General features: G+C 42.7%; 1 protein-coding gene across 1 annotated transcript in view; it reads right to left on the bottom strand.

Moving 5' to 3' along the window:
• LOC126354016 (ATP-dependent translocase ABCB1-like) overlaps nt 1-27,399 on the bottom strand; it is a 196,009-nt gene that overhangs the window by 87,754 nt on the left and 80,856 nt on the right. The window contains exons 8-11 of the mRNA XM_050003339.1: nt 17,103-17,298; nt 8,106-8,330; nt 4,447-4,572; nt 310-513 (exon numbers count right to left, since the gene is read on the bottom strand). Coding sequence (XP_049859296.1) covers nt 310-513; nt 4,447-4,572; nt 8,106-8,330; nt 17,103-17,298 — 751 coding nt within the window. The remainder of the gene's footprint in view (nt 1-309; nt 514-4,446; nt 4,573-8,105; nt 8,331-17,102; nt 17,299-27,399) is intronic.

The following is a 27,399-nucleotide window of genomic DNA, read 5'->3' as shown; positions in this document are numbered from 1 at the left end:
TGGCGACTTTCGAGCCCCTAACACACTCCAGTTATCCAACTGTGAAAGGTGATCCACAGTTTAATGTGGAATCCGAATCACGTGTCGTTCCCATATTGGTGAGAGGTAAAGGTTAGATTAAGGGCAATGTAATTTCCGTGGTCAGACCGGGAGACAATCACGCCAACTCTAGCATTCCAGGCACGCGCTTTACCACTAGAACACCACACCCAACAATTATATGATGAATTACATCAATCATAAAAGATTTCAGTACAAACGTGTCGTTTTAGATATTTTGTGGCACAGAATGAGAATTGTTAATCTCACCTGCGGTAACTTGGAGATGAAGTCATGAGCGTTGGCCATCTTGGCGGCCTCCTCGATGTCCTCCATGGTGCAGGTGTCCCGCCCGTAGCGGATGTTCTCCGCTATGGTGGTCTGGAAGAGCACCGGCTCCTGGCCCACCACGCCGATCTGAGAGCGCAGCCAGCCCACGTTGAGATTGCGGATATCATGGCCATCCAGCTCCACCTACAAACATTGGGTAGTCAAGGCACCGAGTTTGGTTGAAGGGGCAGAAGGCTCTATGTTAAATGGTAAATTCGTATGCTAAAGGCATGAACATATATTCTGACACAAAGAAAGAGTCGCGCCATGAAAGAATTGTCCAAATGGGACAGAAATAGGCATCTGTGATGCACATCTAGAGACAAACAGACGATTACAATTTCAGAACAATTGGATAATTTATGCAAGAGGAAGAGCTTCACAAAATATGCAAGTCAATAATGCGTTTCACCTCTGGCCAATATGCGAGCAGTTAGCAAAATGGCTTACTATCAGGGACAACGAAACGTAGCGTAGAATATCATCGACGGACCGCTGGTAAGTAAGGATGCCACGGATGACTACCAAAGGGGTCCTACTTTGAAAGGAAACGGCACCCCAGAGCATTACCCCTGGTTGTCGAGACGTATGTCGGGCTGGTATCCCACCGCTGACTGGGCCATCTTCAGACACGACTTGGCTAGTCATAGGAGCTCAGTTAGAGGCGAGCCTCATCACTGAAAATAGTTCCACTCAATGAGATACCAGCCCGAAGTGGACAGTGGTGGGATACCGACGTGACTGCCGCCCGCCATATGTTCCGAGAATCCGGGTTGATGGTCTGAGTGTCATTTCTTTTCATAGCAGGATCCCTTTGGTTGTCATCCGCCACTCCCTTATAGCACAGCGGTACGTCGATGGTAATCTACGCCCCGGTTTGTTCCCTTCATGGCAAGCCATCTTGGGCTTACATTTCAACAACATAATGCCCGCCCACACAGGGAGAGAGTTTCATCCACTTGTCTTCATGTTGGCCAAATCATGTCGTGGCCCGCAAGGCCGCTGGATGTAAATTCAGATGGTTCAAATGGCCCTGAGCACTATGGGACTTAACATCTGAGGTCATCACTCCCCTAGAACTTAGAACTACGTAAACCTAAATAGCATAAGAACAGCACACACATCCATACCAGTGGCAGGATTCGAACCAGCGACCATAACGGTCGCGCGGTTCCAGAGTAAAGCGCCAAGAACAGCTCGGCCACAACGGCCGGCTTTGCTCGACCTCCCCCCAACTGAGAACGTTTGGAGCATTATGGGTAGCGCCCTCCAATCACGTTGGGATTTTGACGATGTAACGCGCCAATTAAAGAGAACCTGGCACAATATTATCCCTGAGGAGGACATTCACTAACTCTATGAATCCACACCAAGCTGAATAACTGCTTGCGTAAGGGGCAAACGCTGTCCAACGTGTTATTGACTTGCTCAGTTTATGAAGCTCTGTCTCTTGAATAAATCATCCAGTTTTTCCGAAACTGCAATCATTTCTTTGTCCTTACGTGTACATTCACATCTACCGATTTCAGCCCCATTTGGATAATTACTACCTGATGCGTCGTTTTTCTTGTCTTCTTTCTTTTTTATGAATATAATTTACAAAAAATTCTAATCTGAAGTAACATATCATCGATATTATTTAAGTCCTACTACTTGAACATACTATACAGAGAATGGCCTGAAATGAGAACACATCAGGAGCAGGTTGTAATATTAAATGATAACAATTACAAAATGGTGGCACCGAAGTTTAGATGTACGGATTGAGTGTCTAATTAAAAGCGTGCGATGAAATATTCAAACTGTACAACGTTGTACGCCGGCGGTAAGCTCTGTTTGAAATACGGTGCACATTCATAATCATCAAAGATCTCCAGGTTTACGCAATATAAACTTTTCACGAGAGCGAATGGTCGAATACTATTTTCCGTGCGGTGAAATATCAGGGGATATAGAGGGTAACGCTACTCCACTACCGAGTGTGTGGAATATGTCGTGCGCAGAGACCTGTGATAGTCGTAAACTTGGTAGTGGACCATTAACTTGTGATGTCAGCTGGCAGTGACAAAGGCGTAGCACGCCATCTCTGTTGTAGACTTTGACCTTTGCGACAGGTGAGCCATTATCTGGCCCAACAGTTTACGTGTTCTTCTTATAAAGATACGACTAATACTTTCGCAGGGTGTCCGTAAAAGAATGTCCTAGCTATAAATTTTAACAGTGTCAACTGTCACAGTCGTAGGGTGTTGGTTCGAGGTCATAGTTAAATAATAGCTCAGACAGTTTTAGATAAGTGTATGCACGAGATCAGCTTTGTTGTTTCCCTCGTTGCAGAAACATATGCGCCACAGATGCGAAATGGTGACTCCTGATCATAAAGTAGTTTAAGTATTTTGTTGGGGTTGATTTGGGGGAAGAGACCAAACAGCGAGAGCATCTTTCTCATTGGATTACGGCAGGATGGGGAAGGAAGTCGGCCGTGCCCCGTCAAAGAAACCAACTATAATGCGTTTAGTGTGTTTGCCCGTGCTAAAAATGGAATTTTGTTTGGTCATATTTGATTGAATGAATGCTTATTACATGTACATAACATCTTTTTTCTTCATATCGCTGTGCTGTGGACTCAAACTGTCACCGTCTCCTGTTTCCTGAAATATGTTTTTCTTTGTTCAAAGTACTGAACTGAGAACGTGGTTTTCGGATTACTTTACGTGAATTTGAATATTGTAGGTGTTGCTTTGTCTACGCTTGTGAAATTGTAAATCACTTACTTTTATTCACCAACTATATTACCGGTTGTCAATTTACTCTTTTCGGAATTATGTCTGTATATACCTCTTCATTCTTTTCTTATTACTGTAGAATATTGTGCCCCGTTGCACAGCCACCATCTTGTTGTATATTGTGGTTTCACCTTATGACACGTGAATACTTTCGCACATCAGGGAATCAAGTATTGTCTTGCAGCGACAAGACATCGTAATAACAAGTTTTTCGTTGTATGCTATCAAGTTTCAAGAGCGGCTAATACAGGTCGACGAGCGATGATCCGCCTGTTGCTGTCCTTTAAATATCGTTCGGAGAAATCTCGCACATGTTTACAACTGACGAAATGCTGTGTGTGCACTAAGGTCATATAACGCTGAAGGCGAAGTGGGTCGTAAAACGTAACTAAAAAAAGGTAATTTTGGCGACCAAGACAAAAGTAATTTATTATTTCCAAACATGGTCGGAAATTCCCTAAAGGGAATGTCTAATGTAATGAAATACTTATATATTCATTGAGATGGTTTAATTATTCTTTGCATTTATAGTCACTGATTACAAAACTGAGGGGGCGTCCTCTACTGTACACGTTATGGGTGGATAGCGAACACTTGTTCAAATCGGGACCCTCTGCATCTACGAATCAATGCTCGCTGTGTAATATTGAAATTAGCTCTGCAAGCCCATATCCTATTTGCGCGGGATTCCGAATATGTGTGTGTGTGTGTGTGTGTGTGTGTGTGTGTGTGTGTGTGTGTGTGTGTTTGTGTGTGTGCACGCGCTTGCGTATAGAGTTTCCAAATTGTTTTCTACGGCAAAAGAATTACATTTTTTGCACAGTTTGGAGGTTCTCCGGCTTAGCTACTGTCACTTATGGAAGTAGGCACTGCTTTTTATTACAAGACACATTTTTCAAATTAGTTTGAAGAGGCTGTGTATAGCACAGAAAGTAAATTAAGAAACGCTGGGTTTACACACACATATGTTCCGTTTGTTGTTCCACTGATTGTCTATATAAAAGATAAATTTAAAAAAGAAACACGCACACAACAACACCAATCAAGTGAAATTATGAAGTTAAAACAGCATTGATTTCATGGAGCAAAGTGCCTGTGCTAAGAATCGGAACTGTCATCTGACTATGGACAGATAAAAAACTTAAAGGTTAGTGCCTGGTTTAGTTGTGCTTTCTATTTATATTTTAATCAATGAGTGTGCCTATAGGAGAGAGATATTCACATCAGAAGGTGAGAATTTCTTCGTAAGAAATGACAAACTATGAACAGTGAAGACACCGCTTGAGGTACGCACCGCTCCTCGTAGTGGGTCGTAGAACCTCTGGATGAGCTGGATGCACGTAGACTTCCCGCAACCAGAACTTCCGACAAGAGCCACCGTCTCGCCACTCTTCATCCGTAGGTTCAGACCGCGGAGAATCTGGAAAGCAAGATATTTCATTCTAACTTATTCTGTTTTAGATTAAGCGCAGTATAGACTACTATACGTGTATTGCTTTTAAAAGGAATGTCGATAACGATAGTCCACATCCACGTAACCTTTGATTGGCTGTCTTGCGTGGCTTTCTTCAGCACTCAACCGTTCCCCTGCTCGAATACGACAGCGTTGCTTAGAAATGAGACAAACTTACTCGTTCAGTGTATCTCGCGTAGCTACAGCTTGCAAAACAGCGAGGTGATCCCAGACGGTTAACATGTAGCCATTTAAAAAAACTAGACTTGTTTTAAGCGGTCCGCCACGACTTTTCTCCTGTTCCAACCTCTTCACCTGAGAGTAGCACTTGCACCATGTGTCCTCGGTTGTTTGTGGACTGTGTTCCAATCTCAGTCTTCCTCTGCAGTTTTTACCTTGTTCAGCTTGCTTTAATACCACGGAAGTTATTCCCTGATGTCGTAACACTTGTCGGAACCTCCTGTCACATCCTTTTTGTGTTTTCCATATGTTACTTTCTTCTCCGATTCTGTGGAGACCCTACTCATTCCTTACCTTATTAGTCCACCTAGTTTTCAACATTCTTCTGTAGCATCACATCTTAAATGCTTCGATTCTCTCCTTTTAGGATTTTCCCACAGTCCACGAGTCACCACGATACAATGCTGTGTTCCAAACATACATTCTCGGAAATTTCTTCCTCAAACTAAGGCCTATAGCCGGCCGTTGTGGCCGAGTGGTTCTAGGCGCTACAGTCTGGAACCGCGTAACAGCTACGATATGTAACTCGAACGCTACTGATAACTGAGTGAAAGTTTAATGGCTCCCTAGGGTCGAATATCAGAATGACCCGAACTGATACCGCAACTATCATGTCAGGCACAAAAGTAAATATTACGAAATAGATTTGCATATTACGACTATAACATGACGTCAAGCCGGCCGATGTGACCGAGCGGTTCTAGGCGCTTCAGTCTGGAACCGCGTGAGCGCTACGTCGCAGTTTCGAATCCTGCCTCGGGCATGGATGTGTGTGATGTCCTTAGGTTAGTTAGGTTTAAGTAGTTCTAAGTTCTAGGGTACTGATGACCTCAGAAGTTAAGTCCCATAGTGCTCAGAGCCATTTGAACCATTTTAAGGCCTATATTTCATGTTAGTAGATGGCCATGAATGCCATTTTTGTTTGTGCTAGTCTGCTTTTTATGCCCTCCTTACTTCGTCTGTCGTGTGATGTTTTCCTATCAAGGTAGCAAAACATCTTAACTTCGTCTACTTCGTGATCACCAATCTGGATGTGAAGGTCACGTGTTGGAAAAAGACGGGCACCCGAAAACAGAAATACACGTACAAATTTTGAACTAGGAAATAATCATCACATTTCCACTTTTCGAGCCGGCCGTTGTGGCCGAGCGGTTCTACGCGCTTCCGTCCGGAACCGCGCTGCTGCCACGGTCGCAGGTTCGAATCCTGCTTCGGGCATGGATGTGTGTGATGTCTTTAGGTCAGTTCGGTTTAAGTACTTTCTAAGTCTAGGGGACTGATGACCTGAGATGTTAAGTTCCATAATGCTTAGAGCCATTTGAAGCATTTGATCTACTTTTCGATTATGCAAAATCGAAAACAATTCCACTGAGTGAAGTACGACTATCATAAGAGCATATTATCTACCCGTCCGTGATTGTACATTCGTAACATGAAGCAAGGTCTCTACTGAAATACGTGATCCCTATCTAGCTTCATGACAGAATATTTGGTGTTCGTCATAGTGTTTTTTTTTTTTTTTTTTGGCAGTGCAGACGTCTTTTACCTCTCTTGTGATTTAGCAAAACAGAAGCTAATTTACATTAAGACGACTAGACAACACTCCACCACTCCAACGAACGATTCCATAAGTAAGACTGTTCACAGAATATTCCATAGTCAGATGGGAGCAGAAACAACTCATATGACTTCCTAAGAGAGGTCTGGAAGAAATGTTGAATTACACTATCAGACGAACCTGCAGTTATATGTGTTCATAGGAGCGTGAGTGGGCTTCCTTTGTGTGCCAGTCGGTGTAATGCTGTGCAGTGAATAATAGGGAACAGATAGAGAACACCCCAGTGATGGGTAACTGCAAAATTAGAGCCACAGGCGTTAGAGTGAAAGCAGTTTCAGGCACTTTCGCATGGTAGAAATCAGCATGGGGACAAACGAGAATACTGAAACTATTGAAGAAACAAAAAATTTTTGCTTAAACATAATCCCTCTCATTTCGCCAGACCCTGACAATGTTGCGACGCTCACAAAAGCTGTTCTCTGTTACGAATATATTAGAAACCCATCTAGTCGATGTTCACAAAGCTTAAAGCGTGAGAGTATTAGTGGATAAAGCGTTACCTACGTCCCACAGGTAATACCAGTGCTGGAAACATTATTTAATTAATAAAAATGTTAATGGTATGACAGGAAACGGACCGAAATTGCAGACATTGCAGTGTGGTGTTTTTATCTGACTGTAGCAATATCTATAACGTGATGTCGATGGAGAACAGTGGATGTCTTAGCATGAAAATCAGAAACCTAGATCCAATATTACGAATTATGCTATATGAGCGTCTTTACTGCTGAGCAAGTGACTACTGATCCAATTCTTTGACCACGATGGTTTTTCTGGACTGAATCGGGGATCTCTCAAAATTCAGTGTCTTCTTCGGCATTTTCTTGTTGATTTAAAGCACAAAAAATATATCCTCAACAATAGAAAAGGAGACTAGTGCTACCTGTAAAAACAAATCCTAAACCAAAAACTGGAGTAGTAGATAGCGCATTCGATCACGAGGCCACCGAAGGCAGAAGAGACCAGTATTTATGAAATTACGAAACAAGTTTCCAGGGCGGGTAATTACTTGTGCGTGCGTAAAACTTGTGGCTGGTTTTTAGGTCGGACAGAATTATATGGCAGCACGTGGTAGCCGTGCGGTCTCCAGCGCCTTGCCACGGTTCCCGCGGCTGCCCCGTAGAAGGTTCGAGTCCTCACTCGGGCATCGGTGTGTGTGTTGTCCTTCGCGTAAGTTATTTTAATTTAGATTAAGTAGTGTATAAGTCTACGGACCTATAACCTCAGCAGTTTGGTCCCATAAGAACTTACCACAAATTCCCAAGAGAATTATATCTAATTTCTGGTTTGTTATATTTGTACGTTTCTGAAACTGATGTAACACGTGTTCTCAACGTTACCTTGATTAATAACCAGTAAAACTGAAGTTTCCATCATGTAGTTGTTAGCCTTGCTACCTACGAAGGTTCGATTCCCAATGAGTACCTTACATTTTTCTGTGGTGGAAAATCCTGGAATGATGTCTTCTCATCCTCGTGAGGGCACATCACTAGCTGGTTGAGAAAAACTTCCATAAGACCGAAATCGATATGATAATATTGTTAACAATAGAGCAGTTACTGACAAAAGGTAAAGCTGCTACTGAGAGTAAAGACGGCTTTACCATCTATGAGGTGTGTGACATTAGAGCTCGCGCACTCACCTTCACGCCCTTGCGTGTCGGGTACTCGAAGTGTACGTCCTTGAAGACAACGTCGCCCTTGACTCCTTCAAGCCTCTCGCCTTCCTCGGACATGCTGTTGATGGGAGATTTCCGGTCGATGACGGAGTACACCTTCGCTGCAGCGCCTCTGGCAATCGAAAACGCCTCAATAAAGGGCGATGCAAGACCCAGCATCCAGGAGCCCATCATCACACAGAGGAACACCTGTGGTGGGAAAAAAGCACTCGGTTAAGTGGCGAACGTTAGAAGTTCTGCTACTCTGTTGATCAGCATGGACTCCCACTGACCTGTATCTACTTGCTCTGAATCACTGTAGTTCGAAAAATCTCTTGGTAAGTCCATACCTAGGATACAAGAACATGACCAAGTCAGGATGGTACTAACCATCAAAAAAGTGAAATTGATGTTGGAAAGTAGGAGGTTATATAATGGCGAAAGTAAACTGTGAGGACGCGTCGTGAGTCGTGTTAGGATAGCTTAGTCGGTAAACACTTGCTCACGATGGGTAAAGGTTCCGGGTCCGTGCCCCAGTCCAGAACACAGTTTTAAACTGCCAGGAAGTCTTACATCACCGTAAACACCGCCGCAGAGTGAAAAAGTCAGCCTAGAGATTAGGATTATTCTCCAACGGTTGGGTTTGCTTGAGATGGAACCCACAGGATAACGTCCTCACCTTACTAATTAAATGGAAAATGGAAAATGTTGGTAAACAACGACATAATTTTGGTTTGTAGCTCGTAAGCTAGTGATAACTGAGTGGAACGTGTACTGGGTCCCTAGGGTCGCATATCAGAATGAACCGAACTGATACGGCGACTACAATGTCAGACATAAAAATAAATATTGCGATAGATTTGCATATTACGACTATACCATGACGTCAGCTGTTTGCAACATGGGCTCTAGTCCAGGTCGGCGCGAACTTTAATGTGTCGCGAACAACCCACGTCAGTGTATAGTCGTTGTACGCCACTCTATTGCCGGCCACTGTGGCCGAGCAGTTCTAGGCGCTCCAGTTCGGAACCATGCGGTCGCAGGTTCGAATCCCGCCTGGGGCATGGAAGTGTGTGATGTCCTTATGTTAGTTAGGTTTAAGTAGTTCTAAGTCTAGGGGAGTGATGACCTAACATGTTAAGGCCCATAGTGCTTAGAGCCATTTGAACCATTTGGGCTACTCTATTTCCTAGTGTTAACCACTGCTGTAATCGTCGGTGACAGTGTATTGTCAGAGACAGACACTGTACGAACACAGATATTGTAACCACCAACGAAAGTAAATTTTTCTAATAAGACTCCCTTATTAAATGAATGCGTACATTTTTTTCTAGGCGACACATTGAAGACATTAAGGTTTTTTGTCTATCCATGATAGCTTTATGCTGAGGTACTTTGTCGTATGAAGTCATCTACTCTTGCGAAAAAGTAAATTTGGGTCATAATTACGCACTTTCAAAATTTGACTAAACTAGTATTTATTAATTGAATTACCAAAAATAACTGACAGTCCTTAAAGGAGGGGAACACCAGATAGATGCAGTATACCACGAGTTAGATAATATTTAACATTCGTGACAGATATGAAGAACGTAAAACTGTTTAAGACTGCGAAAATAGCTTCATAAATAATAGTTTACCAGCCACTTCATAATTCTTACTGTCAGTAAGGTTTCGTGAAGGAAAGCGAATAAAAAAGACTGAGTAGAAACAGCATTCGTTAGGCGGCAAGAAGTGTATATCCGACGATCTGACGAAAGACAAATTGTTTTCAGTATGACTCCTCCCCACCGCTTTTTCATAACATTTTCATCCGACCAGTATTTTGGCTTTGCCGGTTACCAGGAAGTAAGACCCGTTAATTACATCGCGTTGGGATTATTTTTTTCATCTTCATGATTCATGCCGATTCGTAAACGGCATGAAGCGATTTTATCTCACTTGTATGTTATGAAATAATGCCATCCAGATGTAGGTAACATGATTTATTTCAAGATGGTGGAGTAAGCCAAACCCCTGTGGGATGACAAAATCATTAAAAGGCAATACAGAGGTCTCTAGAATTAAAATATCTTTCATGAAAAGTACGCACACGTCGTAGCACCGCACGTATATATATATATATATATATATATATATATATATATATATATATATATATATATATATATATTCCTAATAATTTTTCTATTGAAACATGTATACACTTTTTTCTGTTCGACTAACGTGTAACTTACTTGCCGGTTGGTGAGTATTTCGGATGTTTCTTATTCAACAGGTTATGACAGATGGAATCGGACATTAGCGTTCAATCCTTCACTGAAAAAGTCATACATCTGCAATAGTCAGTGAAAAAAGAAGAATAATTGATGGAATGTTCAGCTCGAGTATGACTCTTATTAGGTAGTTGTAATGAAAGGAAAGTACTGTACACTGAGGGGACAAAAATCATGGGATAGCAATATGGACAGACATAGATGGTGGTGGTATCGGGTACACAATTTATAAAAGGGCGGTATATTAGCGAAACTATCATTTGTACTCCTGTGATCCATGCGAAAAAGTTTCCTAAGCGATTAAGGCCGCACGTCGGGATTTAAAAGAATTCGAACGCTGTGTCTAGAGTGTACCGAAAATACCAGATTTCAGGCATTACCTCTCACCATGGCCCCCACTTAAGGACCGAGAGCAGCAGTGTTCCGTAATTACGTCAGTGCTCACAGACGAGCAACACTGCATGAAATGAAGGCAGAAACCAATGTGGGACGTACGACGAGCGTCTCCGTTAAGACAGCGCGGCGAAATTTGGCGTTAAAGGGCTATGGCAGCAGACGACCGATGTGAGTACCTTTGCTAACAGCACGACATGGCCTGCAGCGCCTCTCCTGGTCTCATGATCATGTCAGTGGGATCCTAGACAACTGGTCTGATGGGTCAAATTTTCAGTTGGTAAGAGCTGATGGCAAGATTCGAGAGTGGCTCAGACCCCACGAAGCAACAGACTGAAATTGTCAACAAGTTACTGTGCCAGCTGGTGGTAGTTCCATGATGGTGTCGGCTGAGCCTACATGGAGTGAACTGGGTCTTCTGCTCCAACTGAACCTATCGTTGTCGGGAAATGGGTATGTTCGGCTACATGGATGACATTTGCAGCCATTTGACGATGAAATTTTTGTGGATGACAATGCCTCATGTTACTATGCGACAACTGTTCGCGATTGGTGCGAAGAACGTTTTGCACAATTCGAGCAAATGATTGGGCCACACAGATCGCTCGAAATGAATCCCACCGAACATTTAAGGGACATATTGGAGAAATCAGTTCACGCATAAAATTTGGCGACTGCACCTTACGTATTGCTGTAGCGACATCATGGCTCAGTATTTCTTCAGGGGACTTCCAACGAGTTGTTGAGTACATGCTGCATCGAGTTTCTGCACTGTGATGAGCACAAGAAGGTCCGACACGATATTAGCAGGTATCCCGTGACTTTTATCACCTCAGTGTATTTTGCCTTATGAACCTAACGCTTCTACACTCACATTTACTGGTAGTCTTTGAGACAATGCGGTTATGAGCTTGTTGTTTTCCAAGTCCAAACAACTTCAAGCAGAAGAATGTTGTCAAGAAGGGCGACAACTCAAAGGACAAAATTGTTGATCGACCAACGAGGAAAGGTATTCGGGTACATCGGCTGACGCCAGAACGAAGGCTAGCGGGAAAGAAAGACTTATGAATTCATGAATCATTACACCAGTTTCATTCGGCAGAGCCCAAAGCAAAACCTGAAAAGTTTCGTTAACGTTAGCCAGACAATGCGGATAGAATTCAAGTACATATCCAGTGAGGAACAGGAGGACGTTGTGCGACCCCCCCTCCTTAGGAAAAGAAAAAAATCTTCAAACCGAATCCGCAACTGCTGACCACCTTACGATGAAACATAGCGTGCCACTGGCATCCCTTCCTTTTTGAGTTACGAATGATCTGTGCGAAGAACAACTGATGATAAGCCTCAGTGTGAGATTTTTCTTCACGGTACTTTGGCGCGATAATACACAGGGGGGAGAAAATACAGGTTGACTCGTCTGGGAACGTACGCTGTGACGCAACACGCCTGTGGTTTCAGAGCTTGCCACTGGAGTTGGCTATGCACCTCCGCGTCTCTTTCGTGGGTACTACACGAACCAGTTACGAAACACGCTGCTCTTCAACATTCAATACCACAGGATATATCAGTGAACAATGCTCCTACAAAAACACAAATATCCTCCTATTTTAAAAGGCTCTCTCTAAAAAGTGGGGTGCCAGCTGAAACACTTTACCTTCCTTTCCATTCCCATTTTATCAAATTTTTTGACTTGCGAACATATTTGCGATCTCTTCAACATGAAATTCGCCTCCCACTCGCACGCACGACATTCTCTAACTTCTTCACTCTCATCCACTAACCCATCGCGGCAACTGGCTCACACTCATCCACTCTCACTTTCTTGTTGTCACTCACTTATTCAGCAGAACTCATTATCATTCTGTCTCTCTGTCTCACTGTCATTGTGTCACTGCATCACAGCCACAGTCTGCTTCGTTCTGTCCCACTACTACCGTCTTCTCTCACAGCTTCTATCTCCCTCTTCCTGCTACTATCTCATTCCTTCCTTCTCACTGCTGCTGTATCTTCTCACTGTCACTATTCCACATTGTCGTTGTCGAAGACTCTCACATTATCATTGACTCTCACCCAATTCCATTTTCACCTTCTCTTTACTCCTCTCACATTGTCTTCACGACTCTTTTTCTAGCATTGTTCTGTCACTTTTTTTTGGTATCATTTCGGCCTGATATGGATCACGAAGATTTTTAACTCTTCCCTGATTGTGTTTTCCTCTTTTGCCAGAAGAGTTTCATTTTGGCTGACTGTGCTTCCTTGCTCTGTTTTGACTATTTAAAGGCAGGATGTGGAACTGGCGTAGTAAGCAAAATAAAGTTTTTAGTTATTTTGACTTTTTCTCTGAAAACATCTCGATGCTGAATGTCATCAAATGAAATTTCAGCTTCCTTTAAATCCTTTTTAACTTGGCTTGCCCTTTTTGAATATGCTTTTATTTTTGAAATTGGTGAATGTATGAGCTGAGTAAGTCTTTGCGCGTTCATTCTTTCCAGATGACCAAAAAACATAATTCTCCGCTTACTCATGTCTTCTGTATGTTTGTATAATTCACACTTGTGTCTTCGGCGGAATTCTCCGTTTTCTTTGATAGGGCCAAGGATTCTCTTCAAAATTTTCCTGTCTTTTATTTCAAGTTTTCGTAGCGGTCCTTTCTTCGTCATGTTTAAACATTCTGATTCATACAAAGCTGATGGTCTAATTACGGTGTTATAACGACAAAGTTTTAGGTTTAAAGACACGCTTTTGCTTTTGCTTCTGCTTTGTGAAAAGCACCTTCTGGTTTAGAACACCTACTATCTACAGCTGTATTTTCTGAACCATCAGGTGTAATAATTTCTCCAAGATATTTAAATTTCTCGACTGCTTGATTTTCTCTTGTTGTATTTCAATATGAGGAGGAGCGTGTTTGATGTTTGTGATGAATTCAGTTTCGTTAAATGCTATTTTTAGGCCAGTCGTAGCAGGAATTGATTGTAGGTTGGGCACTTGAACCTTAGCTTCGTCAATATTGTTTGCAATGAGTGCCAGATCATCAGCAAAAGCCAAACAGTTTCCATTATCTATTTCCACTGTCACTTTATTCCACTCTTCCTCTCACACTGCCATTGTCTTCCACACTCTTTCTATGCCCCTACCTTCCAGTATTTATACACATTAACACGCCAAAATAATTTTTATATGTGATTAGGCTGGCAGAATGGAGTAGCTGGTTTCCCAGTTTTTAGTCAGTCTTTTACAACAGCTTTGTATTGTGCACAGAGAGGTGCATTTTATCGCTTGATCCCTCTCTTCCCTGTTATAGCATGGCATGTAATTCATGTGAAAATAGCTTTATGGGTCGCTAACATTTAGACAGTTTACTTATGTAAAATTGAAATAATGCAAAATTAATTTTACACCTCGGACAGGATTTTACTTGCATAGAATTTTGTATGTTCTTTAGTATTATAACGCTGAGTTCCCAGAACCCTGCTATCACTAACGGGGGCATTTCACTTCATATTTCTCCGTACTACGTCACTTTCTAAACTATGTTTTCGCCTCACACCTGATATTAAGTGCGTATTTTACGTGCGCAAGTAGGGTAATTTTAAACCTCTGTATATCGGAAACCAATAAAGATAACAAGGAAAGGATTAAGTCTATTCGAGATCGGGATCTAAGGAATATATTGTAAAAATTTCAGCCATTCGCTGATCATAACAGTCTTGGAATCCGCTGCTCTGTTTTGGTACCCAAAAATCACACTTCTCGGGTTTTCTCTGGAACACACTTTTCAGGTTTTCTCTGGAACCGTCCACGAGCTAAATAGTGTCTCTATAAATCCATTATGGTATGCCGTGGAGCTTTCCTAATGCAAAAAGAATTAAGTTATTTGTCAAATTTTCCTAAGGTGGACGAAGTGTCTAATATTCAAACTTTGATCCAGTTCTATAGGATAGTCATAGTGAAACTATCCTTATGTTGTATATAGAGATGGTCCCTAGCTCAAAGCCTACGTTTTCTGTCGCCAATAGAATCTGAGCCCTGGAAAAATCACGCTGTTAACGCGCTACATTGTGAAACATCTTGGTTAGCGCATGCTGTTGCATGCGAACCGCTAATTGACAATGATTAGTAACACGTTTATCTAGAAACATTTGTAGTGAAATCTATAAACTATTTCGTCATTAACATGTGTCATCGCCCCCTCTAGTCACAGTCAGAGTATGGTCTTGACAGAGTACAGTGTAGAATAAGGAACACAGAACACATTGCTCTATTATGATTTCGTAAAGCAAATGGATACATTTGAGAAGCCTGCCTCCGTAGCAGAAATAGTCAGCTAGTTCTGGACCCTTTGTTACATTAACAATATGTTGTTTCGGGACCGATTTTTGTAAGAATTTCTAGCTAGAATTTCACCGACAAAATAGGTTCGAGATCATTATACAAAATGAATTACAGTGAAATTACAGAAGAAAGTTCAATGTTATTTCTTAGTACGACTTTTTCATCGAAGATGGGTTTATTTCCGGTATAAAAAGTTTTCTAGCTCGAATGTTCTATTTATCCCCGAAAAATGTTTTAGTATTGTAGTTACTTAACAACATACCTGACACACTCCAGGTGGGCAATTTTGGTTTACTTGTTAAAAATTGGGGAGAGAAAAAGGGTAAAAAATCAACAACTTTCGTTTTAGGTACTTCCTAGTATTGAGCTTCTGTCAACAGGGTCGTAACGAATGTGAACCGAGCGCGATTTCTGTCAATAAATGTGCTACGACTACAATAAACTATCATTGATTAATGTGTTCAGCGATTTAAAACCATAAAACCTTCCCTGTGGGAAAAAGTCATTTCGAACCGAAATTCATATATGGGTCATGCATTACGACATCCAAAATGTAAATAATTCTAAGTAGTTACCGAAATATTCATACAGTCTTAGGTATAGCAATATCCCATAGTTATGAAAGATAAACATCAAGTGTACAGTTCGAGTAAAAAGGCTCTCTCTACTTCACATAAAAACTTCACGACAATTTTTGAACGATATTAGTCACTTCAGTTCGCTAAATGACGATCCTAGGGTTTGAAAACGTTCTCAAACTATGATATAGAATGTGACAGATGTATTCGTCCTTCTTAACTCTAAGCAGTAAGAGGGAAGTTCGGTAAGTAATGCAACCTACTTTTTTCTTAGCCAAATTCGACTAAAAAAATGCAGAATTTGTTGTGGGACGTCGTGGAATATTTCTGCCTCATCTCCTATAGTTTCCTGAAGTTCCGACAGGTGGCGGCACCTTCAAAATGGCGTCTGTAACGGAGGTGCGTTCCAAGCAGAGAGCATCACCGATATTCATAGACGCTTACAGAATGTCTACGGGGACCTAGCAGTGAACAAAAGCACGGCGACTCGCTGGGCGAGGGGTCTGCCATCGTCGTAATAACGTCGCACAAACCTGTCCGATCTTCCGTGTGTCAGCCGTCCGCACACAGCTATGGCTACTGTAACCTTGGAAAGTTCGAAACCTCTTATTCACGGTGATCGACGGATTACATTCAAACACTTCACTGAGCAGTTGGACGTGTCTGTTGGTGGTGCTGACACCCTCGTAACAACGACCAACTCTGAAGTGTACTGCGTTACCCTCGGGAAACTGAAGAGACGACTTCAGCATGTACGTCGCCACAAAGATGCAAACGAACTTCTCAAAGAATGAAATTTTCACTCTACAGCGGGGTGTGCGCTGATATGAAACTTCCTGGCAGGTTAAGGTAGGAGACGAGGTACTGGCGGAATTAAAGCTGTGAGGACGGGGCGTGAGTCGTGCTGGGGTAGCTGAGTCAGTAGAGCACTTGCCCGTGAAAGGCAAAGGTCCCGAGTTCGACTCTCGGTCCACCACACAGTTTTAATCTGCCAGGAAATTTCAGAACTTCTCCTTCTCCATTACATTGCAAGGCCCCCGGAGAGGAGCTGACCAAACATCGTCGGACTGTCCTTCCTCATCCACCGTACAGTCCGACTCTCCGACTTCCATCTGTTTGGCCCGATGAAGGCTGCACTCCGTCGGAACCAGTAGAGGACGTTGGCTCCGTCGTCGACCAGTAGAGTGGTACCATGAGCCGTACAGGCCCTTCTAGCAAGGAGGCGAAAGCCGTAGCATTGAACGGAGATTTGTTAAAACCAGGGCTTTGAAGCCCAAGGAGTGGGGAACAATTTGGCGAATTGAAATTCTGTATAAAACTAACCGGTTTCCCAAAGTGTTGCGTTATACATTGAAACGCTTATCGTAGAATACCCAGATTTCGACCGGCGGGCGGGTACGCACCGTGAGCATGGTGGCTGCGTCGTACTGCCTCTCACTCTCCGGGTAGTCCCTGTCCCTGAGGATGAGGCCCACGCCGTACCAGAAGGCCAGCCCGTAGCTGGCGAAGGCGCAGAACCACTGGGCGGCATTGCCGAACCCGTTGATCATGTTCCTCTTCACGCTGAGCTTCATCGCCGCCTCCAGTTTCTTGTTGTACCTGCCGAAAATGAGTGAAACGTAATTTATTCTCACATTTAAATTTTCAGTGGAAAGTCACGCCGTTTTCGTCGTGCTGTGCCTCTGCGGTATGGATGTGGACCTGAAGAATAGGGGGGATACTAAGCCCTGCTCTATTCGACATTTACAGAACGAACGTTGTCAACATTTTATCATAACTTTTAAATAGTCGTTCGTCTTCATTAAAGCTCAAAAAAGGTGTGCTTACTTATAGTGACAATGGCCACTCTAATGTGATATACATTGACGTGACGTAAGTCGGAATACCGATACGAACTTCTTCAGATTGCGGTAGTATCTACATCTACATCTACATCTACATCCATACTCCGCAAGCCACCTGACGGTGTGTGGCGGAGGGTACCCTGAGTACCTCTATCGGTTCTCCTATCTATTCCAGTCTCGTATTGTACGTGGAAAGAAGGATTGTCGGTATGCTTCTGTGTAGGCTCTAATCTCTCTGATTTTATCCTCACGGTCTCTTCGCGAGATATACGTAGGAGGGAGCAGTATACTGCTTGACTCTTTGGTGAAGGTATGTTCTTGAAACTTTAACAATGTACACAAGGGGTAAAAGGGCAATGCATTGGCGAAGCTGACATTTGTACTAGCGTGATTTATCGGAAAACGTCCCCGACGTGATAATGGCCGCACGACGGAAATAAAGAGGTTTTCAACGTGGAATGGCAGCTGGAGCTAGACTTAAGAGATGTTTTATTTCTGAAATCATTAGGGAATTCAGTTTTCCGAGATCCACAGTGTCAGGCGTGTAGCAGGTACACCAAATCTCAGGCATTACCTCTTACCACGGACAACGCAAAGGTTGTTTTGTCTGTTCTGTATGCTGATTCACTCCTTCCGACAGTCATTTATTTTTCGATTTTTTCACATTTTCATGCCACCATTTCGCCTTACATTCCCTAAAGTTCCTATTTAGTTAATTCTTACGTGATTTTTATTTCTGTCTTCTTGGATTTACCTGGACATTTTTGTGCTTCCTTCTTTCGTTGATCAGCTGAAGTATTTCTTCTGTTAATCATGGTTTCCTCGTAGCTACATTACTTGTACGGTCCAGCTTCTGTAACTGCTCTTTTCTGATATGTCTATCCCCCTTCAAGTGAGATGCCTACTAATCTTATTATTATCATCGCAATATCTACAGCCTCAAAGAATCTCTAACAGATCTCTTCCTTGCTTAATATTCCCGTATCCCCCTTCTTTGCGCATTGAATATTCCGGACCATTCTTTTTTTAATTCAGCCTACTCTTCATCATTACTAAATTGTAGTCAGAGTCTATATCTGCTGCTGGGTGCGCCTTACAAATCAATATCTGATTTCGAAAACTCTGCCTGCCCATGATGTAATCTAACTGAAATTTTCCCTTAGCTCCCGGCCTTTTCCAACTATACCTCCTCCTCTTGTGATTCTTGAACAGAGTATTCGCTATTACTAGCTGAACTTTATTGCAAATTTTCTCCTGTCTCATATTCCTATTGCCTACGCCAAATTCTCTTCTTTCGTTCTCCTACAACCGCGTTCCAATCCCCCACGACTATTACATTTTCGTTCTCCCTTTACAGGCCGAATTACTCGTTCAGTATCCTCATATACTTTCTCTATCTCTTTATCTGCTGCTTGAGACACTGGCGCGGAACTGGTGTGGCATGACGCATACTCGTATACCTGAACTATTCCTGTCGACATTTGTTTGCTATAGAAACGAATTAAAACAACCCTGTCACTGAACTGCTCACAGTACCTCACTCTCTGTCTTACCTTGATATTCATAACAAATCCTACTTCCGTTTTACCAATTGCTGCTGCTTTTGATAGTAACCTATAATCAATGTGTTTCTTCCATTTTACTTCACTGACACCTACCATATCTAGTAGACTGAGCCTTTGCATTTCTCTTTTCAGATTGTCCTGTTTCCCGGTGTGTTTCAAACTCCTGACATTTCACGCCCCGACTCATAGAACATTATATTTTCGTTGGTTATTCAATCTTTTTCCCCTCCTTGACAGTCCCCTCCAGGAAATTCAGATGGGGTCTAGTCCAGGAATTTTTTGCCAATGAAGAGATAATCATTACACTCTATCAATTACAGGCCACATGCCCTGTGGATACACATCATGTGTCTTTATTGCATTGGTTTCCAGTGCCCTCTACATCGTTATGCCGTTGATCAATATTGAATCGTCCCTGTTTTAGGAGCAGTTTTCCGTCAGAATGGCAAGAGACTGCCCTGAACCTCGGTCCGCTTCTACCGAGCGGAGGAGTGCAGTGGTAAGCACAGTGGACTCATATTCGGCAGAATGACAGTTCAAACCTGCGTCCAATCATCCTGATTTAGGATTCCCGTGATTACCCTAAATCGCTTAAGTGCTCTGTCTCTAGTAACATCGTTGTCGACAGAATGTTAAACATTTCCGCTCCTCCGCCTTCTTTGACAAGGCCGTTAGCAGAATGAAACTCTTTATGCCGAAACTCTTTGGAAATCGTTGATGATGATGTTTATTCAAAATTTAAGCAAGGCAGGGTTCTACCCACCCCTATCCCTAGACCAAGGGGTAACGTTCCTAGAAATATACTACAAGCAGCTCCTATCTTCCAATTGCAACCTAGATTTACAAAAGGTCTCTTTTGGCTGCAAGAGAAACGACACAATTGGAAATACTGTCCCAAATATTCCCAATCGGAAATTCCACTACTAGCTCGTCTCGTATTCGGTTAAAGATACTCGACTGTACAATGTCTTCGCGGTAGAGAATGAAACGTATTAAAAAAAAAGGGAGAGCGAGGGAGGGGGGGGGGGGGAGGGGAAGGGGACAGCTACTAAGTGGACGGTGCTGAGGTTCAGTTAATCGCGAAGCGTTTCTGAGCCACCGCTTTGTCTTCATGCGGTCAACTGGAACATTCAGCTAATTTGCAAGGATCTGAAACAGACAGAAGATAAAGAATTTTCACGCCAGATCCAATGACCCCAAAATCCTGTGGTGCACAACTTTGTCTGTATCCGACACGTATTTCATTCATACTTCGATCCTGAGTCACGTTATTTGTAACTCTTGGATGCAGCAACACATTTCTCACTATCTCTTCTTCTGATTATGGGTTCCCAACGACTTACTTTATCACCTATTTCAGTAATCCGTCTTCTTTTCGCAGATCTATTTATTATCTCTCGTTTTTCCCAAGTCGAGGTCCCACATACACACGACACTGCATCGTAGACGTACTCTTGAAGAAACAGTTTTTAGAACTTAACTTTATTATTTGATTTTTATAGAGCCCTTCTCACGTCGAATGTGCAAGCCGTGGAAAATTGAGTCTGACATGAAGGTAAGTCATATCAATTACATGAACCCCGTTAACGCGAATTTTTCCTGATACTTATGTGGCTGTCTAGGTGCACTAGCGAATCAACTTCAACTTCCCTTACACAGTGTTCGCATTCGAGATTATCCACAGATTGTAGCGGTCACTTTAGCTCATGACGCTTTACAGGAACTCAGAAACCTCATTCGCGTTGGAAACCTGAAAACGTAATATTTATTTTCATTAATGATTACTGTCGCTGTAACTAAGCAAGAATTGTCAGCCCTAATAGTCCCAGAGTAGCATCGAGCTGAGACTGTCTACGTCTATATCTTCGCTGCATTTCACAATTATGTGCCCGGCAGACGGTTAATCGAGACACTTTCGCACTGTTTCTGAACTGTTCCATTCTCAAACAGCGCAAATGAAAAGAGAACATTTAAATTTTTCCGTGCGCTCTCTGATTTCTCTTCTTTTGTTGCAATGAACCTTTCTCCCTGTGTAGATACGTATCAACAGAATATCTTCGCATTCGAAGGAGAATGTTCGCCGCAACGAAAAACACCTTTCTTTTGATGATTGATATCTCAAGTCAAGTATCATAACCGCGACGCACTCGTCCATATTTCACCACAACACAAAACGTCCTGCCATAGTTTGAACTTTTTCCACATCCTCCGTCAATACTATCTGGAAAGAGCCCCATACTGCACGGCAGTACTCTAGAAAACGAGACACAAGCGTAGTGTTATCTCTTTAGTAGACTTGTTACATGTTCTACGTTTTTTGCCAGTAAAACGCAATATTTGTTTTGTCCCCCCCCCCCCCCCCCCCTACCACCACCACCACCATTATTTACGACACAATTGATTTTGATCTTCTGATGAATTTATTGGACGGTAAACCGCAGATCATCTGCAGTCGAAGAGGGCAGATCAGATTGTCTGCTAAATCGTTGCTGTAGATTAGCATCAGTAGAGGGCCTATAACAGTTCCTTGGGGAACGCCCAATATCAGTTGCGTTTTACTCGATGAGTTTCCGTCAATTAATACAAATTGTGACCTTCCTGACAGAAAACTACGAATAGAGTCGCACAACTGAGAAGATACTCCAAAGAATACAATCTTATAAGAAGATGCTTGTGAAGGTAGTTATCAAAAGCCTTTTGGAAATCTAGAAAAGTAGAATCAATTTGAGACAACCTGTCGATAGCACTCATTACTTCGTGAGAATAACGAGCTAGTTGTGCTTCACAAAAATGGTTCAAATGGCTCTGAGCATTATGGAACTTAACATCTATGTTCATCAGTCCCCTAGAACTTAGAACTACTTAAACCTAACTAACCTAAGGACATCACACACACCCATGCCCGAGGCAGGATTCGAACCTGCGACCGTAGCAACCCCGCGGTTCCGGACTGCAGCGCGAGAACCGCACGGCCACCGCGGCCGGCTGTGTTTCATAAGAACGACATTTTCTGAATCCATGCAGACTACGTGTATAGAATTTTTTTTTTCCTCGAAGTAATTCTTATCTTAGAGAGTGGCAGAAAACGAATACATAAGCGATCATTCATGCAGATGTATGGCTATAAAATAAAGGAGGTATTGGTGTAAATAATTTTATTTAAGAAAAACAAAGATTATTGTGACCGTCAGTGCTCCAACGAATTTTCCATTGATGGAAACCAATTCTGGAAGTCTTCCTCTGTGAGCTCCTTGGTGACGCGTGTCACTTTTTTCTTTCAGTGCTTTATCGGACTGAAATCCTGTTCCCTTTAACGTAGATTTGATCTTGGGAAATAGATAAAAGCCACACGGTGCTAGGTCAGGCGAATAAGGTGGTTGGTCTCTGGAATGCTGTACTTTTCGAGAAACCTCCTAACTGGCAATGCCGTATGAGATGGCATTGTCTTTATGCAGAACCCATAACTCGTTCTTCCATAATTCGGGTCGTTCTTTTCTTATTACTCTCGCGGAGTTGAGAAGAATCTCAGGGTAGTAATACTGATTAACAGTTTGACAGTCGGGAACTCAGCGAAGACACACAATTCCAGGAACATAGAGAAACATATCGCTTTGAATCTTGATTTGGTCATTCGAGGTTTTTTCGTGCACGGTAAAGTTGGAGCCCTTCCAATACATGAACTGGATTGTCTGTGGACCAGAAGTGGAAAATCAAGATTCGTAACATGTTGTAGCTGTTTCCGAGAAATTAGGATCATTTTCAGTGGTATTCCAGGATTAAGTACAAACATTTTCAGGAGCTTCTTTTTGTTCGAGCGTGAGAAGTTCGGCGCCAGTTTCTCATACACTTCTCTCATGTAGAATTCGTTACGTAAAATATGCCTTAGGAATTCTACGTCAATTTCTATAGTTTCAGCAATAGCTCGAATACTCAATCGACGGTCAAATCGAATCTAATTACCTACGTTTTTGGATATTTTCATCCGTTTTTTGCTGTTGAATGGTGTGAACCACCTTCAGCGTCATCTCGGCTCCCTTGGAAACGCTCGAACCACTCAAACACTTGCGTACTTGATAAACAGGGTATGCCATACATTGCTTTGAGTAAAAGATAGGTTTAAGTAGCAGTTTTTCCAAGTTTAATGTGAAACTTCACGACAGTTACTTGCTTTTTAATTACAATTATCACTGTTCCGGCAAAACAAAAGTAGCAACCCATACATAAACAAAGGCCACAGCCACAGCGATTGCCTACAGACATCAGAGAAGCCACATTCGACTGAAGGAGCTTCACACTTCACAGCAATTGGCTTTTCAAGCTTGGTGCATACGTACTTACTTTGTGACAGCACCAGTCCCGTTATTTTACAATCACACCTCATATGTGTCTATGAGCTAACAAATACAATGTGTCGCGATTATGTACAAAGGTATACTGGATGTACAAGTGGGGTGGACAAAAATGGTTGCTTGAACATAAATGCAAATGCGCAATTTGCGCTGTTGTATTTGACGACGAACGACTCCTGTGGTATGTCCTTAATACGTTGCAAGTGTCGGTCAGGGTCAGGAAAGAGTTCTGTGTTGTTGTTAGGGAAAGTGTCTGCTGAGTGATCGTGAATGGCAGTCATTAAAGAGACTTGTAACTAGAAGAAGAGGTCAACAGCTGCAAAAGTCACTGCAGCAGCAGCAGCTGCAGAACAGGATGGCGTTCTCGCGAACGCTGTCAGCAGCAAAACAACACATAAGGAGAACCATAAGCAGGGACTGCACAGCGAGCTGGAATTCCAAAACTACTCATCAGTCATGCAAATGCCCATAGCAGACAAACGTGGTGCCGAAACCATGTGGAGCAATGGAAGAATGTAATTTCGTCAGATGAGACTTGTTTCACTGTTTCCAATTTCTGGCAAAGTTTACCTCCCAAGAGTGATATGTGGCGGGGGTTCGGTGATGATTTGGGATGCTATATCGCGGTATTCCACGGCTCTCATAGCTTGGAAGATCGCATTACTGCCGAGGATAATGTGACCGTAGCGGCTGATCAGTTCCATCTCCTAGCACAGTGTTCGTCACCAGCGGTGATGCTGTGCTCCAAGACGAGAGGCAACTCACATTGGCCTGGACTGTTTCTGTGAGCAGAAGATTAAAGCGTCGCATCACTCCCGACCACCACAGTCACCAGATCTCATTGCAGTGGAACTTTTATGAACTGTTTTGGAGAGAATGGTGCACGATCGCTGTCCACCTGCATCATCGTTACCTCAAATTGCCACTATTTTCCAGGAAGAATGGTATACGATTCTCTTGTAAACCATAAAGAACCTGAATTTATCCATTCCGAGACTACTGGAAGCTGTTCTGAATGCCAACTGTTTTCCTAGAACGTTTTAGGCATGGTAGTGTTGCGTCGTTATGTTTTTGGTGTTTCCATATTCCATATTGTTGTACACCATTGTACTCCCCCCCCCCCCCCCCAGTGGCCAACAGCCAATTTAAAAACAAAAGATAGTTTCAAATTACACCCTGTCAATCACGGTTTTAGGAAAGTTTGCCTTTTACAGGTGAAGGGTTGGACGACTGTTGTTTCCTTCAGCAAACTCAAGGCAATCTTCACAAATACAACAACCTGAGAAGAGCCATTGCAACTGTTACTTAAACGTTGTTTTTATAACCAAAACGACGATCCAGACATATAACTAGAAACGTTTTGTTGAAAAGATATTATTTATTCATAAGGCATACAGCGGAACTTAATTTCGTTGGGTACATCGAGCGGCTGAAACGAATCCAGAGTTTTATGACTCATTGCCAATGCTCCCACTATGAATTTTTACTGTCACCCATTTGGATACACCAGCTCAGATACATATCGTCCGCTGAACACTGAAGGCATCCTGTATTGCTGATGTAACGTACCAACACTGCAGCGTATGCAGCTAAGAAACCTCGAATGTCGCTATGTGCAACGTCAACATTTCCGTCTCATACGACACCCCCGGCACAGAAATATAACTCGTCGCAGATCCTATTAGCTGACTCTGTGCTGTTTATGGCTAAGGAATGGAAAGTTGTAGCCTCAACAAGCCGCATTCGTTACTGGAAAATCAGGCTGAGGTATAGTGGGGTGTAGTACCTTCACGAAGCATATAACTTTTCCGATAAAATGTAGAGAACTGCTGTTGACGACAGAACGTGATATTTTTTATCTGTTTACTTTGTACCATATGCCAGAGTAGAACTAGTCTTGTAGATAAAGAGTGCCATTTGAGGAGCTCTGGATTGTAACAATACCGTCAGAGAGCAGCTTGCCATTAGTGTCAATAAAAATCCCCTAAGCGACATGTGAATTATCTTTCCCGATACACCTCACTCTGATACACAGCGGTTCTGTACGCTGGCGTTGCCTCATTACGTTCACACATTGTCTCTACGACTTCGCCGGCCGGAGTGGCCGTCCGGTTCTAGTCGCTAAAGTCTGGAACCGCGTGACCGCTACGGTCGCAGGTTCGAATCCTGCCTCGGGAATGGATGTGTGTGATGTCCTTAGGTTAGTTAGGTTTAAGTAGTTCTAAGTTCTAGGGGACTGATGACCACAGCAGTTAAGTCCCATAGTGCTCAGAGCCATTTGAACCAATCTACGACTTCCTGGAAGAAACCGCAGTGTGTTCATAGAATGCGCAAGAAACATTTGTACTCCTATCGCGTTCCCGTCTGCGAGGTACCATTTATTTTCATGAAAAGTGCGTTTTATTTTACCTAACACAGATTTGCATACAATATCTACACAAATCATTCACATGTCGCATGATTAGGAAGTACACGACGTACCTCAGCTACGAATTTTGGGTTGGTATTAAAAATTCTCTTCTAAAGACAGTCTGTGGGGGACTGAAAAAGGAGCGTTTCGACGAAAAGTGTCTGCTGTTTGCAACACACAAGTTCAGTACTGTTAGAAATTACTATCACTACTCATTTTAAAACGGTAATTAATGAAAAGTTTTTACCGACACTCTGCCTCTAATTTTCTTTTCTGACTATGTAACTATACGAGTATTTTCGTTGCACTTCAACTTCTCCCTTTACACCACCTGCCTTCCGCTTAACATCCATAAAGCAGAAATGGCATTGCTTTGCAGTCGATATCACTATTTTAATAAATGTCATTACAGAGACAATCAATACAACACAGTGTTAATGGTGTTTTTAAATTATTAAGCATATCTCTGAAAATGGATTTTACTTTATTTTTTATGATACACATTACATTCAGTTCTGTACAACAAGTAGAATCAGAGCAACAACTGATGTAGTAAATGGACATGAGTCACTAAGCAGGATAGAATGTTCCAAGTTTTTGCGTGTATATGCTGATGAAAACTTGAACAGGAAGCAGCGTATTACTGAGCTGCTCAAACAATTAAGTTCAGCTTCTTTTTCGTGGAAACAAACAACACAACCTCCAAACATATTCTACATATTTCCATCAATAATATTCTACAGAATAATTATCTGGGGCAACTAATCACTGGGGCAAGAAAATACCGAATACACTAAAGCGAACAGTAACAATAATATGAGCTTTTCACCCGAGTCATCTTCTAAGTACTTCTTCAAGGAGTTTGGCATTTTAACCGCACCTGCCACGTAGACGTGGGAGTCAGACTTTCAGCACCTGACGGCGTTTGAAAGAGAATCATTGCAGGTCACCATTTGGCCGGCAGATTGTGGGAAATCTGGAAGTGACGGTGGTCTGACGTTGGAATCCGTGAGAACGTGAACACAGGCCTATTTGCCGTCAAGTTTCCATTCGACCACATCTCACCGCCACATGGGAGGATCGCTGAACTGTGAAACCAAGCATATCGTAGCTCCCTTCACAGCTGCACTTGCCCTTTGCGGACAAGTAATGGACTCAGTGCAATATGCTGTGTCATCTTGCTCCTACGGTAACACAAGCAGCAGCCGGACCAGGGACTTAAGCTCCCGTGGTAGGCCGCCGTTTATATCACAGCACACACGGCAGCGTATAGGGTGGTGCCGCGACCGGGAAGCATGGACTGCTGATGAAGCGCGCCGCACTTTCAGCAATGAATGGCGATTCTGCAATCCGATCCTTCCAGCCTTTTTGGATAGGCACAGTGGTGTTACCCATGGCGTCATGGAGTGGCGAGCCATCGGGTATGACTTGAGGTCACAGCTGGTAGTGATTGTGGTGGAGGAAGAGGACGAGGAGATTAAGGTTTAACGTCCCGTCGACAAGGTCATTAGAAACAGAGTACAAGCTCGGAT

This window comes from Schistocerca gregaria, chromosome 3 (assembly GCF_023897955.1).
Source record: "Schistocerca gregaria isolate iqSchGreg1 chromosome 3, iqSchGreg1.2, whole genome shotgun sequence".
In the NCBI taxonomy this organism is placed as follows: domain Eukaryota; kingdom Metazoa; phylum Arthropoda; class Insecta; order Orthoptera; family Acrididae; genus Schistocerca; species Schistocerca gregaria.
The sequence above is the reverse complement of the archived record's forward strand: the minus strand, read 5'-3'. Positions and strand labels throughout refer to the sequence as shown.